The 17,036-nt window shown below is 40.7% G+C and overlaps 1 protein-coding gene across 1 annotated transcript; it reads right to left on the reverse strand.

Moving 5' to 3' along the window:
- Positions 1–10,967: 10,967 nt before the first annotated feature.
- pth4 (parathyroid hormone 4) lies at positions 10,968–16,029 on the reverse strand. The gene is made up of 3 exons (XM_030051428.1): positions 16,007–16,029; positions 15,347–15,435; positions 10,968–11,265 (listed from the first exon to the last, which is right to left on the reverse strand). Exons 2-3 carry the CDS (start codon positions 15,430–15,432, stop codon positions 10,968–10,970), a joined length of 384 nt encoding a protein of 127 aa, XP_029907288.1. The 5' UTR covers positions 15,433–15,435; positions 16,007–16,029.
- Positions 16,030–17,036: the final 1,007 nt, after the last annotated feature.

The following is a 17,036-nucleotide window of genomic DNA, read 5'->3' on the forward strand; positions in this document are numbered from 1 at the left end:
TTTAGCAGAGCCCAAGCTAACAAGGACCGGATGGGCACTAGTTGTTATCTTCACTCAGAGAAGTCACTTTGACTTTACTAAATTTTATATATTTAAATGAATTTGATCATTCACAAACAAAAGTAGTCATAAAGAGAAATTTGAAAAAAGAACATCTGCAATATCTTCGCAGACAGCCAGGGGGCTGCTACCCACAGCTATACAGGGTTAAGGGTCTTTTCATACCTGAAAGTCTGAACCAGGGTTGATGTTTTTGTCACATTGTATGCATTTGATCTGCTTAGTTAAGCGCACTCACATAATTACAATGTGAAACCAAAGAAGTGCACATGCCATACCTCCATCCTGTCATCACCACTTTTGTGGGCTGTATCTCTTGACTGGACATTGGCTGGTAAGTAGACAAGTATGCGCCTGATGTCACTGTGTTGTCAACTCAGCAGGGTTGCCCTCAATCACCATTTGAATTAATGAAGAAAACAAATTAACAGATTCAATTTATTTGCCACTATAATAATATTATTAGACCACCTCTTTTGCTGGACCAAAGTTCACCTGTTTGGTCCAGACTATGTGTCCGAGGGAGGTTTCAAACCTGTAATTTTGGTTTGGATCAAACTGAAACGTCCAGACCAAACATTGTAGGTGTGAAAGTCCTTGATTTTTACTGTCAGATTGGATAATGCCACAGGATCCAGATTTCCAAATCTGCATTTCGAGTGCTTTGAATTGTCCTCTGAGGATATCTGCTGGACAAAAAATAGCTAATTTGGTAAAGATAAAGAAATCATTAATGATAAACCTGCCAATTTATGAGGTACAATTACCATAATCTTTGGACACAACAACAAACAGTAACATATGCATTTCTTTTTTGATAACGGAGCATTTTTGAATGAAGTTGAGAAATCTTAATTTGAAAAATAAAGGTTTACTACAGCACCTCTCACTGGCCATTCAGCTGCTCCATGACGCTGCAATGATGGCAGCGGCAGGACAGTCCCTGCCTCTTAGGGCTGATGATGGTGTGCTGTATGTATGTTTGTGCTGTATAGTGAAGCACAATCCAGGACAGGTGATGTGAAGTGTTCATTAATTTAAAGCAATAGTTAGTAATTAAATCTGATTCTTTTTAGTTCAAATATATTACAAAAAGCTTGAGTTTTAAATCAGTTTCAGTGAGAATAGATTTCTGTGTATTCCTCAATGTTTCAAGACATTTCTGTAACAGTGGGTGAAACCATTCTGTCAATCCACTCTGAATTCATCCCGTCTGGGTGGGATCAAAATTATCCTGATTTTTGGTGTTAAATTTATTTGGATTCTTGCCTTGAGTTTTAAAAAACCCAAAGACAACATTTAACACTGATTAAAGTTTGAAAGCAGCCAAGGGCAGGGCACAAGAAGGTGGCAGCAGGGATCCAGGCAATGGCCCAAGATTGGCAGTTCTCAGTGGACCTGGGGAACCAGCTGAAATTCCCATAGCACATCGTCAACACCACCATGAGGCCAGATACCCTTCTGGTCTCAGAGAGTACCGAGAACATCATCATCATGGAGCTGACAGTGCCGTGGGAGGACCACTTCGGGAAGGCACATGAAAGGAAGAGGACCAAATACAAACATCTGGTGACCAACTGTCGAGCGCAGGGCTGGAAGGTGAGATGTATGCCCATCAAAGTAGGGTGCAGAGGATTTGTTGGATACTCACTCCACAAAGCTCTCAGTGCACTGGGCATCACAGGAGAAGCAAGGAGCAGAGTCATCAAGAACATCACCGAAGCAGCTGAGAAAGCCTCGAGATGGCTCTGGATCCGAAGGGAAGATCCATCCAAGTGAATGCCACCTGAACACAAGCTGTGACCTGATCAGGCGCCGAGCCGCTGAGTAAATTATAAACCTTACAGTTGTAATGCAAAAGAAAAACCCAGTAAAAACAGTAGACTGTTACTGACTATCTTTCTCTGATAATTCAAACAAATTAAAATACCAACAGGTATCAAAATGTGTCTATGGAGCATATAATCCTCTTCCATGCATTAAGGAACATTTGTCTTTCAATGGTCAAAAATTAAATTGAATGAAAAATCAAACTGTCCAGTTAGCAGTGTATGACCACAACAGAAGTAATGTAGAATACACTGTAGTAAAAAATATAAAATCCAAGCTAAAGGGATAGTTCACTTTTTTTGAACTGAGGTTGTATGAGGTTGCCTAATAAGTGTCTTACTTAAGTAGTCAGCTCTCAGCTCTCCTCCAGTTTGTCAGGGAAGAGCGTGGAACAGGCAAAAGGACCTTACACAAGACCATTTCAAATTAAGTGAACTATCTCTGTCAATTTTTGCATCTTTGATGACACAATTGCACGGTACTCTATTTAACACAAAAATCAGAACAATCAGATCAGTTTTTGGCATGACGTTAAACTTTGGAGGGAAAATAAGGACACGCGAAAATCGCACCAAAATCGACACATACTCCCCTCACTAAATTGGCCATATCTCAAAAATTATTCATCCGAGAAAACTAAAATTTTACAGTGTGCCTGTAGGATAAATAAGGAACAACTGGTGAATTTTTCAGATTTTTTTGAGACCCAAGTGCGTGGGCCATTTGTTGAAATGACATGGAAACCCTTTTGCTGTTCTATCCCTGGAATAGTTTTCCCCTGACTGTCCCTCACTGGCCTCTCTGGTTGGCTGAACTTACCCGAGAGCTTTTTGATGTTGGTATACAGCTCCCTCATGTTCCCCTTTTGAGCCGCATCTTCTGCCTCTGCTGCCAGTGCCTCCATGTAGTTTCTCTTGTCTGCCCTTATGCTTCTCTTAACCATTCTATTTATTTCTGAGTGCTGCTCTAGGGCCTTGGCTTTCCTAGCACGTGTGCGGCTGTTATTTATTTCTGCCTTCTTCCTTTTCCTCTCCTGGATCTTTTCTAAGGTCCCTGCTGAGATTCATTCTTTTTGCCCCTGCTTCTTGTTGCCTAGCACTTCCTGACATGTTGATGTTAGTGCCTCTTTAATGCTCTGCCACTTTTCATCCATAGTCTCACTCTCATTCCGCTGTTTCAGGATCTGGGCCTTTTTGAGGAGTGTGCTTCTAAACTCTTCTAGCCTGGCTATTTCCTTCAGAGCAGTGATGTTGTACCTCTGTTGTTGACTGGTTTGCCCTGTCCATTTCTGCCTCAGTGTGAGCTTCATGCGGGCAGCCAGAAGATGGTGGTCCGATGCAACATCCGCTCCCCTTTTGACCCGTACATCCTCTAGAGATCTTCTAAACTTTTTCCCGATGCAGACATGGTCAATCTGGTTTTCCGTCGTCAGGTCTGGTGACACCCAGGTAGCCTTATGTATGCGTTTGTGTTGGAAGAAGCTCCCTCCGACGACAACACAGAAAACAAAATTAGGGGAGCGCGGGGTAGAAACTAACGCGGGGTCAGTTGTAACACGGACTTTTAAGGTAGTTGCACAAGGTCAACTGGCAAGTGCTTCTGGTTAGTTCGTCACATGATCGTAAGATGGCTCAGCGCGAATTTTGGGGGGAATTGGCTGCATTTTTGAGGAGATACGTGTAAAAGTGTGTTTTACCACCAAGTAAGTGAATTTCTTTACCTTTCTAATTTTTTGACTACTGAACTGTGTGCGTGCGTTACTGAATCCAATCTTACATCAATGTATTAAGCATCATGTTGCCTAAAACATAGCACTGATTCAAAACATTTAGCTAACTCATAGTGAGTGCTAGACAGGTTTGAGACCAGTGACTACACAGTGGGGTTGGTTGTAACGCGGTGTTACAACTAAGCCACAATAATAACTGCATATTTGTCACTAACATAAGAGTAATGTTAGCTACGTAGTGTAGCTGTGTGTATGTGTGTGTGTGCGCGGTGAAGCATGTGTGTGGATATAACATGTGAGCCCCTATCATCATGGGATTTCTACTGTATTCTTTCTAGTAGCTAGTGTATATTGAAACAGATACAGTTGTCCCTCGCTATAACGCGGTTCACCTTTCGCGGCCTCGCAGTTTCACGGATTTTTTTTAGTGCAATTTTGCATGTTTTTTTTTTTTTACTGGACTTATTTTTCTACGAAGGTTTGAACTTTGAGAGTTTAAACAAGAGAGAAAAGTGAGAAAATGTTAATGCCTGTCTGAGAAAAGTGTATAAAGTGTGTAGTGAGGGGTTTTACAGCCTTAAAACATCTAGAATCATTGTAAAAAATAAAGCTGACTACTTCGCGGATTTCGCCTATTGCGGGTTATTTTTAGAACGTAACTCCCGTGATAAACGAGGGACCACTGTACTTCAACTAGTGTATTAACAGATTTTTTTCTTCTGTGAGGCTTACAAGCCAGAGTTATGATTTATGTAGTGTCAGAATAACCCCATGTGGGATGGGTTGATTGTCTTTATTCATTCATTTATTCATTCATTCATCCACAGAATGATATTACCCCTGCAGTCCACACAACACTGCACATCTGCGTGGGTTTTTACTATTATTATAGGCCTATTTTTTTATTTCCTATGGTAGGCGTATAGTATTCTCATAATATCCTAAATGGGACTCATGGCGTACTTGTGGTACTGTAGGCCTGCGTTTATATTATTGGCCACAAGACTTTTATGGCAATATTACTATAGTGTCCCTATAATATTCCTATAATATTGAAGTATTAAACTGTGTTAAACCAAACCTTTCTGTAAGTGTTACAACTAAGACTCCCTTTGTAACATTTCTCTTCTTCCACTTAGGGTGAAATTCCACGGAAATGGTAGGTTCTAGAAACAAAGTTTAAGTGTTCATTTGTAGCAGAGATGTGTATGTTGCTTGTATTAAAAAATGAGTTCTCTAACTCCTACATTTTTTTGCCTTTGGCCTGAAACGTTAGGTTCTGCCTCTCACTCCCCTACATTTCTGCATGCAACAAAAACATTTTGGAAAAAAAAAGACGCTTGGTTGAAGGTTACTTCAAGTAGTAAAGTAGAATACTCAATGTCTATTTTAGTCCTCCTTGTAGCCTATTTATGGAAAAAAAACGCCGAACTTAAATTATCCACCGGCAGCAAACCAAAAATGCCGTCCTCTCTCTGTGTGCCATCATCCTTTTACTGGCGCGTGCAGTCAGCTGTCAACCTGAATAATAAAAGGACTATTTCACTGAACAATGAAAAAATATGCATATATGCAAAATAATAGACAATTAAAATATTTATCATACTTGGTTAATGTGATTTCTGCTCCTGAACCTGAGCGCGCAGCGTCTGCACATCTGGGGTCCGTTTTACGAAGCAGGTTCAACAAACTCCAAGTCTTACCCCGAACTCTGAGTTGATCTACTCTGAGATAGGAAACTCTGAGTTTTCGGTTCCAGAACAGCTGATTTGAGTTAGTTTGATCAACTCGGAGTAGTTTCACCTGGAGTTAAGCGCATGCACCACAGCTATAAAAAGACAGTGTCAATGGAGCCCCAATTTGACGAGTCACCATGGCAACGGGGAAGCGTCGGGCTGCGTTTTTCACCCCAGTTGAATTGGAAATCTTAATGCATTCATACAGCGAGTCTGAACATGTTTTTTTTTTTTAAAGTGCAACACTGCTGCAGCGGCAAAGGAGAGGGAGACGGCATGGGAGAACATTGCTGCTCGGGTCAATGCGTAAGTTTAAATGTAGTCTGTTGCAATCACAATAATATTCCAGGGGAAAACTGCTTGAATGGTAGCCTATGAATTTATTTCATTTAGGTGCAATCCCGCGGGGGAGAAGCGCACTTGGCAGCAGCTTAAGATGAAATATAAAAACATTGTTCAAACAGGTAAGACCTCCGCATAAACATCTATGCGCGGTCTGATAACCATCTCCCGACGAATATTTAATTCTCTGCGCAGTAACACTGCACCTTCATCCACGGGATCTTTGTCGAAAGGACATGCCATGTTCGTGAAAAAAAGTCGCCACCTAACTACTCATGGACTTCTAATAAAGGCCTACTGACTGTTTTTTTGTTTTGTTTGTTTTTTTTTTAAATTTTATTTTTTTTTATTTATTTTTTTTTTTAAATAACAGACGGCAGAACTAATACGCCACGCCAAAACTCGCCTGCTGACTGAATGAATGAGGAAGTTAAATACCGTGTGTGGCTGAAAGAGGGCGGACACAGAGAGAAACTTGAGGTTTCATGAGAAAAACCTGGTCCCGACCAGGTTAGTTTCATGGAGTCTGTTACTGTTACTGTTACCTCCCCACTAAACCTGCTTTGGGAAACGGACCCCAGGGCTGTATTCCGTCACCTTCATCTTTACACAGGATCATAAGCTGTCATCTGTGAGGCGTGCACGATGTTTGCTTTTAAGAGCGACAATTTTTTTTTTAACACGTTTTATTTAGATGTTACAAGATCACCATAATCTTCAAATTTAGAGTTAGATTTTAAAAACGAACTAAAATAAAATACATTTTAATTAAATACTCATTAATTATTTTCAAAAGCCACAGGGAGCCGCATCAGAGGGATGAAAGAGCGGGTTGCGGGTTGACCCCTGACCTAGGCTGTGTCCAAATCACTCCCTAATCACTATATAGTGCACTATATAGTGATTACGCCATTTTGTAGGGGTGTCCGGATGTTTAGTGATTATTAATGTTCACTATATAGTTCACTGGATGTATCCCACAATCCACTGCGAAATGTAGTGGACATCCGATGGTCACTAACCAGGCAATATATCCCGTCATGCATTGCGGAACGGCGCCGAACAACGAGCGAAGTAGTGTCCGAAAAGGTCTGCTATTGAGTTCACTATATAGTCCACTACACTGAATTACCTATATAGTGAGTAGGGAGTAGTGAGTGAGTGATTTCGGACACAGTCCTAAGCTGTGTCCCAATTCAGGGTCTGCATCCTTCGAAGTCGGCATTTGAAGGCCAGTTACATCACAACACTGCGCGACGGCCTGTCCCAATTCATCCAAAGTCGAAGGATCCTTCAAATTCGCACTTTAAATGCCGCCTCCTTTTCAGCCGTTGGTAGCCGATTCGGAGGATGCACCGCGACTATCCTTCTCAGCTCCCGTATCCCAAGATGCTTTGTGTGGTGCTGCTCAGTCTAAAAAAGTTAACTGAAATGGCCACGGCGACATCTAAATTCAGATTTCACTATTATAAAATATTCGTTTTTTACTCATTTGAACATCCAACGCCATATATGTTAAACCAAAACCCCTTTCTTTACTGTTCCGTCTTGTCTGACGGAAAGAAACGTTATCTTTCTGTCTCCTGTTGTCATGGTAATGGCGGTTACCTGACCAGGAAATATTCCTAAGGCTAGACCGTCCCATTTGGTTGACAGGGAGGACGCTTCGTCCGAAGTCCGGGTCCTCCGAAGTCCGCTGACTTCGGAGGACCCGTACTTTGAAGGATGCAGACCCTGAATTGGGACACAGCTCTAGACTCACTGATTCCCAGGTCAAGATGATAGCGTCTCATTTCCGTTGCCACGTTTTGCCAGTTTCAAACATGGTTCTAACGTCCATGTTCCGATGTTAGTGACGGTCCTGGTAGAAATGATGGTTGTCGGCCTAGTAGCTTCCAAACGGCTTTCACTAAGATTTGGGCTTTTAAAGGCTGTGGTCTTAAACTTTTGATCAGCTGATGAACAGCCTATTTCAGTTTAATGGTTGTTTGCAATAAGATCCAACAGTGCAAAATGTAAATTCTTGCAATTTTTCAACTGGTCTTAAAATTTTGATCGGGAGTGTATGCAGTGGCGGTTCTGCCCATGTTGCCGCCCTGGGCGAAATTACTGCCTTGCGCCCTTCCGTGTTACCGTGTGGCACCGGCCTAATGCCTACCGGTGCTGCGCCCACCCGGTCAGGTCTGCCGGATCTGACAGGTGAGCGGCGCACACAGACTGCCATCCTTTCATTATAAATCAACTTTTGTTCATACGTGGCTGCAGCAGCACAACGGACACTGACACAGACAACATGGTTGATTATTGACTGCGCAATGCGGCCATTCGCCGGTAATTGCGGCATCAGGCAAGCCTACCTACTGGTTTACATATGCAACAATACATGTGTATTTGCTTAGACCCCTAATATTAGACGAGGGCGTTTTTTCAGGGCATTTTCAATGGAAAAAATATCGTCTTATATTCAGATGAATACGGTAATAGAAAACTGCTTTGCAGCGAGGAATTTTTTATTTTTTATTTTTTTTTGTGCTCGTGCCGCCCCCACGTGACATGAAAAAATGCCGCCCCAGGCGGCTGCCCGCTTCGCCCGTGCCTAAAACCGGTACTGAGTGTATGCACACCACTATAGGTGCTTTTTGTGTCTTGTAGATATTTATTGTAATTTCGGATTTTCATTGACTAAAGTACTTTCACTATTTTATATGGTATAACAGCTTGTTTTTCACTAAATGTAATTCTGATTCTAACTAAATTTGAATTTGTAAATTGGAGTTAAAAATTCTCATTGCTTGATGTAGCTTATTATGGTGCAGTAACTATGGTGAATTGTTGGTCAGCACTCTAGTCATAGTTTCATCAGACATATCCTCACACACCCGATACTGCCTTCCACTGCCATTCAGTTTCTACTGACTGGCTTCCCTTCAGTGCCACTTAGGCTGTAAATTTAGAGTAAACGGTATGAAAAAGAGACATGATGTAGTCATTTCAGTGACTGAGTGGCATTCAAAATTCAATACAACACTCATATTCAGATGTCAATTTTTTTTTTTTTTTTTTTAACTTTTTGATATTCTGAAATCAAAGTATTTACACTAAAGAAACAACAACAGCAATATCTATACAAAGACTATTACACATGGATACTGTCATATACCTAACAATGCGAGTAACCTTTGCAGCTGAGAACTTGCTATAGTGTGTACCATCTTCTAGCAATTATGTTGACAGTGTGTATGTCGGTCAAATATGGTGTAGGTCCTGGAAAAGATTACATATGAGGCTGAAGGTGAAAGATGTCCATTATATAAGCAGGCTATGATCATGTTTTATAACCATTCACAACACTGTGAAAACATATAAGGAAATTAACAGATACAGTGAGATACATAGAGAGCGTATGTGCAGATTAGAGGCTTAGTTCTACAAACATTGCTTGTATACAAAACTGCTCCAAAGAGAATGGAGAAGGAAAGAAGATGTTCTTCTCCAATCCAGTCTATAGAAACTCTAGTCTGCTGAAAAAGGATATTGCTGTGAATGTGAGACATTACTGATGTCAAGCCAAAAAAAAAGTGTATCCTGAAACAGCTTTTTGTTGTAGTTGGTAGGGAGACTTTCACTTTGCCTGTATACACTATGCTCTCTGCTGTCACTTTCTCAATTAGACAGTTCCACTCAACACCTGATTTTCTGATTGCTGGTGGTTCAAAGTTAGTGAAGGAATAGGTTAGCAATTAAAAATTAAGAATTAAACACTCAGCAGCAAATGCCTTTTCACTTACTGTAAAAATGAAAAGTTGAATTTAAGTGGTCAATGTGTTTAGAGTGTTTTGTAGTTTTTCCAATGTGTTTTCAGAGACCCTGCAAATTTTTTATTGTGCACCACAACATACAGTATTTTTGATTAGGCAATTCAGCATTCAAAAGCATTTTTCACTGAAAAATACAATTACTGGCTTGCCATGACTTAATGCAAACTGTGTTTCAGTTGGGTTGGCTAGTAAAATGCTTAAAAGAGTGGAACCAATCCGCTCGACCTCCTGGGAAGCTGAATTTAAAAATAAATAAATAATAATTGGCAATCACTTTTTTTTCTTTTTTTTTTGTTCATTCATGACCATAACATTTACAATCTTGAAAGGTCAGCAGACTAACTAGCAAGCTTACCTAGATAGCTATAGGCTGGTGGGGCTTGTTTGATTTTGGAAAATTGGCCAGGTCGGCTAACTTGCTTACCTAGTATGACTGTTTTTAACATTCAAGAGTAACTCAACACTAAATCTGCTGCATTGCCCTCTAGGGGGCAAAATTTTCATGTTCTGCTTCTGGCCACACCCACTCAGTGATTTGGCAGCAGGTGTCAATGGCTAAATACCTGCAGCCACATCACTGGTTGGGTGTGGCCAGAAATGCAACATGCCTGAAAGTTTCAACCCCTAGAGGGCAGTACAGCGGACGTTTTATGCTGCCGAGTCACTGCTTAAAGGTCATGAGCTAGCTATCTAGCTAATCTTGATAACTTAGTAGCGCTAGATTTTTCAATTAGTAGAGAGTGTGGAGTTTCTTAATATTAGCAGACAGGTAGCTGATGTTATGAAGCTGACCCCCTGTCTGTTTGTTTGCCTTTTTTAGTAGGCACCAATGTAATTTTCATAAACAGAAAAACTGTTTGTTTGTTTTTTTGACTCCATGCACTGTGCCTTAATTCAACCAGAAAGATTAATCCTGGCTCCAGAGCAGTTCTGCTTGTGAGAAATGTTTGTATTTTAACAGCAATCTGGTTTTAGTGTCTTAAGCACAGAACCTGAATGAAGTAGAATGGCCACCGAACTGTTTGTCATGGTCGTTTGGCTAGTTCAGAATAAAACTGGGATTATGGTTGGTTGCCACAGTGACAATACATGTATTGCCTATACTCTTGAGAAGTGAGAGGGTGAGTTGTGCTGTGGCTTGCTGTAAGTAGTAATCAATGTTACCATCAACTGGAATATGGAAGTGTGCAACAGCCACAGTTCTTTGTGGTGGCAGCGATGCACATATGAACGGTTGCCGCTCCAATCATCCTGCTGTGTTGATTTAGGAATAGGAAAATCTGTTCTACCCCAATTCAAGTTCTGTGGTCTCAAGACATAAAAATGTATCTGGAGGTTAATGAGTCTGGTGGCAATTTTTTTGTCAGCCTGTATTAAATGGAGTTGTCCATGGAATAGACACAATGAAATTGTCTATCTATGTGTAGTGGCAGATTATGCATAAATGTAATGCTATTTCTCTCTCTCTGGCAGTGACGTCAGGTAGGGATTAAAGAAGTCTCTCAAGAGGCTGTCCATTGCAACCCTATGCTGGCTTTCCACCTGGGCAGGCTGGGGCTTCCCCGCAGCCCCAGGGACCAGGGCTGGATTCACACCTAGGTTGATGGCCTTTGTTGGGTTGAAGAGAGCAGAGCGGGTCTGGGCAGTGTGGAGACCCTCGATGGCGCTAGACAACCAGATGAGTCTCTTGAGGCTCTGAATAGTTCGGCCACGATCGTGCATCAGCTGGTGTTCGGTCACTGCACGGCGACTAGAGGACAGCAACAAATAGACAACAGAGGATCTGTCATTTATTTGTACATACAGGGTATATGGCCTTCTCAATTCTGTCACAAAATATTACAAAAAGACAATGCACATAATACTTTTATATATTTTTTGAATTGATATGTTAGCAGATCTACCTAGTTTATTAATTACAGGCACAATGAGATCTTTGAACAGAGTGATTATATCGCTTTTGAGATGACGAAAACATTCAAACAACTCATTCCCAAACTAATGTGAAGAACAGAATAAATGAGCAACATACTATATATACAATTACAACAAATAGTGAATGCATAAATGAATGGGGGACTGAAGTTAAAACATTACTGCTGTCAGAATGCCGAAAGTGATCATCATCATTTAGATCTACCCACATTCCAAGTTCCACCTGCTTGAGCAATTTGCACTTGGCTCTGTGCAGCTTGACCCTGACAAGGGTCTGTGTACACCACCTGCACACTGTCAACATGGCCTTGAGATTTCATGAAGGAAAGGATATGACTAGCATGGCTATGACAGAGCCTTGGTAGGCTAGCAGCCTACCAAGTATGAGTACAAACTATTACAGTTGTCTCTCGCTATAACGTGGTTCACCTTTCGCGGCCTTGCAGTTTTGCGGATTTTTTTAGTGCAATTTTGCATGTTTTTTTTTTTTTTTTTTTTTTTTTTACAGTGCATTGTGTTCTGCCTCCTGATTGGCTAAGGGACTGTAGACCATTGTCAATCAATCTCCTCCGTGCCGTGTCTCCTGTACAGTACAGAATGCGTTCATTCTATAATACTGGACTTATTTTTCTATGAAGGTTTGAACTTTGAGAGTTTAAACAAGAGAGAAAAGTGAGAAAATGTTAATGCCTGTCTGAGAAAAGTGTATAAAGTGTGTAGTGAGGGGTTTTACAGCCTTAAAACATCTAGAATAATTGTTAAAAATAAAGCTGACTACTCCGCAGATTTCGTCTATTGCGGGTTATTTTTAGAATGTAACTCCCACGATAAACAAGGGACCACTGTATACTAATAACTTTGTCTAATACTTCAATATTTAATACACTGCCTTACAAAGTGCTGAACATATGATGAAAGCATGAGAAAGCCTTTGCCATCAAGAAGAAGTGATCTTTGTTTGGTGTATCCTAAAGCAAATCATTGCAACCAGTGGTGAGATACCTATGGGAATCACGGCTTTTCCACACTTTGTCACTCTTGGTGTACAGAGACAGAGAATCTATGCAGTTGTTGTAGATATCATTGTACCTTAACCTGAGCCTATCACTGCCATACTGTCAGAAGGGCAGTGATAGGCACATCGGTGGGCAAACGAAACAATCTTCATGGCAGCTAGTATGGATCAGACGGACTTTTCATGGCAAACAATTACACAGCAATTTTAAGAAAAGATGTGCTTGGAACATCAGCTAAAAATCTCTACATAGCATATTTTTGTCTTGATGTATGTTGAATGTTAAGATCCAGGACTGATTTGCTAATAGAGGGCACAAGAATCTTCAAGCTTCATACCTCCAAATACCATAAAATAAAGACATCATAACAAATATTGCTAAGGTGTTTTTTAATTTTTTGAGTATACTGATGTGAATATATTAAGTAAAATGCTGACACGATATGAAATAACAAGCAAAATATGTGCACATTTTCTTTTGCAGGTGCCAGCTAAACCATGCAATAATGCAAGACTAGTGTCTGTTCATCCCATCTCTCCAAATGCATGCAATCCAATAAAGTAACAGGGAAGAATGACAGAAAAAGGAAGCATCCCAAACAATAGAATGCTAAATCACATCATAGTGCGCCGCATCGTTGCCTCGACGCTGACACTGACGAAAAGAAGAAGCCAAGCTATTCAATGTTAGCGTTACAGCGTCTGAGATCAATCAACTCTGTTAGCTCACTGGTAAACACTCCTTTTCTGAGGAGAACCCGAGAGGAGAAACTTCAGGTTAAAGAACTGGGAGTCGACAGACATGATCTTTCACTCAAACAGCAGGCAAAAGAGGGGCATAGGGAGTACCCCAGAAGCTTTTCAAGGAGCTGGTATGAAAGAAAACGATGGCAATTTTGACAAACGTGTCTCTACACACTGTACAGCATCACTATCAGTATGTGTAAGCTGAGACCCTCAGTGTCTGCAGCCACACCAACACAAATAGCCACCAGTCACCAAGGGTAAGGACTAATAATTAATAATTGTCATCACACCATTTTCAAGCTAAACTGGGCTGTTTGTAGGCATACAGCCAATGCTATGCGAATGGTGTACAGTGTGGACACCCGACCCGAGCCCACTGGGATCCACTGGGACCGGAGGCCAGGTTCAGACAAAAATTTGGAAATTATGTCCAAGTTTAGGTCAGTGTGAAAAAAAATTGACGGACCTACTGTCTGTTCTGGGCAACTTTCTGTATAGTGCTGGAGTTTAACCCTGATGACACTGAAAGCAACACACAGGCTATTTCAGTCGGTAAATGTAAGCTAGCAATGGAGGACAAGCAAAATCTCAGGCTCGGGTCGGGTTCGCACTCAAAAAATCAATGCCTGCTGGGTTCAGGTCGGACTCAGTTACTACGCTCTCAGGCTCAGGTCATGTTCGGACAAAACTATGCAGCCCAATCTGTCACCGTCTTTAGAGGGTTCTCCTCTGGATAACACAAATGTGTTTACAATTCCTCTAAATTCCTCAGTATACTCTCAAGTCAGTATTTATAATTTACAATTTTAGAAAAAAAAAAAAAAATTAGAAAAAGCGCACTTGTTACAACATGTAACGTTGTTTTCACATGTGACAATTATAGATAACGTGAAGAAAGCAGTCGTGTGAATTTTCACATATGACTGTGGGACTGTGGGTTTCATGTCTCGTGATGTCATGTATTGTTTTCATGTGCAAAAACTATAGTTCACTATAGTAACTAGTCACAAGTGAAAATGTGGAATTCACATGTAAAGAATCAAAACTCATATTATCCACTTATCCACTGAGCGTATGCAAGACAAGCAAAACTATGGGGCTTGGGTCGGGTTCAGACACAAAAAAGAATGCCTGTTGGGTTTGGGTCAGGCTTGGTTATATGCTCCCGTCTCAGGTCGTGTTTGGACAAAAAATGTGGCCCGATCCACAAGTCACTCAAGTTCATCAGGCAATAATGATCTAAAAATATAATAAGGCACTGAAGCCCATACAGCCCCAGGAAACGTTTCATGCCCAAAGTGATGTAAAAACTCTACATGTCCTCTGGTGTGTTCACATGCTGGTGGCATGTTCCGACATCCAGGATGTCACAGTTAGCAGCCAAGCAGCGCTGCGTTCACACACTGTCTGACAGGGAAATCAAACCCAGAGTGTGAGCAATAAGCAATCATAGACACTGAGAAAAGGATGATGTGGATTTGTCTTCTTGCTTGTCTAACCACCAGCCATGAAATTTGTTCTGTCTATCACTAGCTTGTGAATGCACCGTTCTCTCCATCCTCTCTGTCACAGTCAGAACCCAGCACAAGAGAGTGTGCCAGGAATTAGTCTCTAAATAACTAGACTTCTAAACAAAAGGAAAATGAGTAAATGTTTAAAAAATGGTTTGTTTTGGAAAATGGTCACTAGTAATGAAACATATGTGGGTAGCGTAATAAATAAAATACACATCCAAAAAAAAGCTCAGTTTCCCTCATTATCAGTCTCTGGGGCTTGGACTTGATTTTCCTGTCAATCGGGTTGGCCCTGACTGATTGCAATTATGTTTTCATTGAACTGGTTCCATCAAATCCAATCATTATTCTTTGGTTTGAATACATGGATTGGTATCAATCCACCAGTCTGAATTTGTTCCATAGATACAGTCAAAGAATAATCCAACAACTTCACTATGCTATGAAAAAAATGAAGACCATGGATGATAACAAAGAAGAGAACTTGGAAATAAATAAATACATACATACATGCATTCATATATACATACATAGATACATATGTGGATATAGAAAGATTTAAATTTGAAAAAAAAAAAATGGGATGCATATTCCACTAGCTTTAATAAAAATTCACCCACCTGTCATTCTCCTGACAGTGACCAAGTGTGAAGACAACAAGAACCATGACTGCAAGCCAGTAGACAGGCTTATGAGGCACCAGCATTTTCTGTCGACACCCCCGGAAAAAAAAAAAAAAAAAACACAACAAAAAACATACTGTCACTTGAAATACATCTGAATTCATGTTACATCTATCCAGTGAAAAGCAAAAATACTGTTAGACTGCACTGAATGCATTGTCAGATGACATTTCATAGTCTGATTGACATTTATTAAAAGGCCAATTTTTTTCTCTGAAAACCCATAACATGTTTCTACACTTCTATTATAAATATAGTCTCATAGTATACATTTTTTCTATTAAAAATGAAGCTAATAAATTAATTATTGTATCTTGGAAAATAATCAAATGAAAAATTTGATTTTCCACATAATTTGACATCCCACTTAATGACAAATTTAACACACAGTCTCAATTACAAAACATCTGAATAGAATACAGCAGAACAAGTTATGGAACACTGGAGACAGTGGAACTACAACAAGAGTATTCTCAAACTGAAATAAAGACCTCTTGGCATTTAAAAAGCTTTTTGAATGAAAGAAGAAGAACAAGGCATTATGCAGCGATGTGCAAACTGCTAGCTTAAAGGGAATTCTGCTGATGAGGTACTTACATCGTCCCTGTCGGTGACAGGTAGTGCAGCTCCCTGATCAGCGGACAGTTAACTGGCTTTAAGTATGACCCCAGACCTTTTATAGGTCCCTGTGACACACACACACACACACACGCACATACACACGCACACACACACACACACACACACACACACATATCAGTGAATGCACAGATCCATTCAGCACTGCCACAGGCTAAGTACTGCAACAGAAACAAGTCAGGCATTTGATATGCTAATAGCGGAAAGGCCTGCACAATAATCTTTCTGACGTTTGTATTTTGGTGTCTGCAGAAAGAAAAATAAGGCATTCTTTGGGCTATTTGTGCAAGTATATTTGCATAGCACTTGCTATATTTAAATTTCATAATGGAGGTTGCTTACATATTCCTGAGATAGCATTTACAAAATCAAACGTTTTCAAAGGAGAGAAATTCAGTTTCCTGGAAGGATTATTATTTTTCTCTTTGCTGGCATAATCCTTCCCTTGCTTTCAGAGTAATTCCCACATCTGACAACTGAGCATTTTGAGAAGAGAGCCGTGTCATGGAACTGGAGCCACCTCATTGATTTTGTGGGTGGTGCAGACGTAACACCAGCGTTGGCCTCAGGGAACGACTCGATCCGGAGGTCTTAGTCAACTTGGATGTCAGCAAAGTGTCTTTCAGGGTTGAAACTTTTCTGAACATACATGTGCATGCCGCTGGTGAACAAGCTTGTTGCCTGGAGCTGTTTTTTTTTTTTTTTTTTTTTTAGCTCTGTGACATTACAGCTCGCCTCTAATGAAGCACTCTGGATTCTCCCGTTACCGTGACACCACCCCAGTCATCGCTGAAACTGCACTCCACTCGACACCTTCCTCACTGGGTTTCTATGAGTGAGAAATGCAGGATGGTGTTAGGAGGCCCGTGGGCGGCGGGATGATAAATGATAAGAAATGGAAATAGATAGGGTGGGATGTGGAGATGAAAAGGAGAAATGGTGGCAAAACAGAAGAGGAAGCCAGAAAAAAAGGGGGGGGGGGGGGGGG

The sequence above is a fragment of the Myripristis murdjan genome, chromosome 5 (genome assembly GCF_902150065.1).
Source record: "Myripristis murdjan chromosome 5, fMyrMur1.1, whole genome shotgun sequence".
NCBI lineage: Eukaryota > Metazoa > Chordata > Actinopteri > Holocentriformes > Holocentridae > Myripristis > Myripristis murdjan.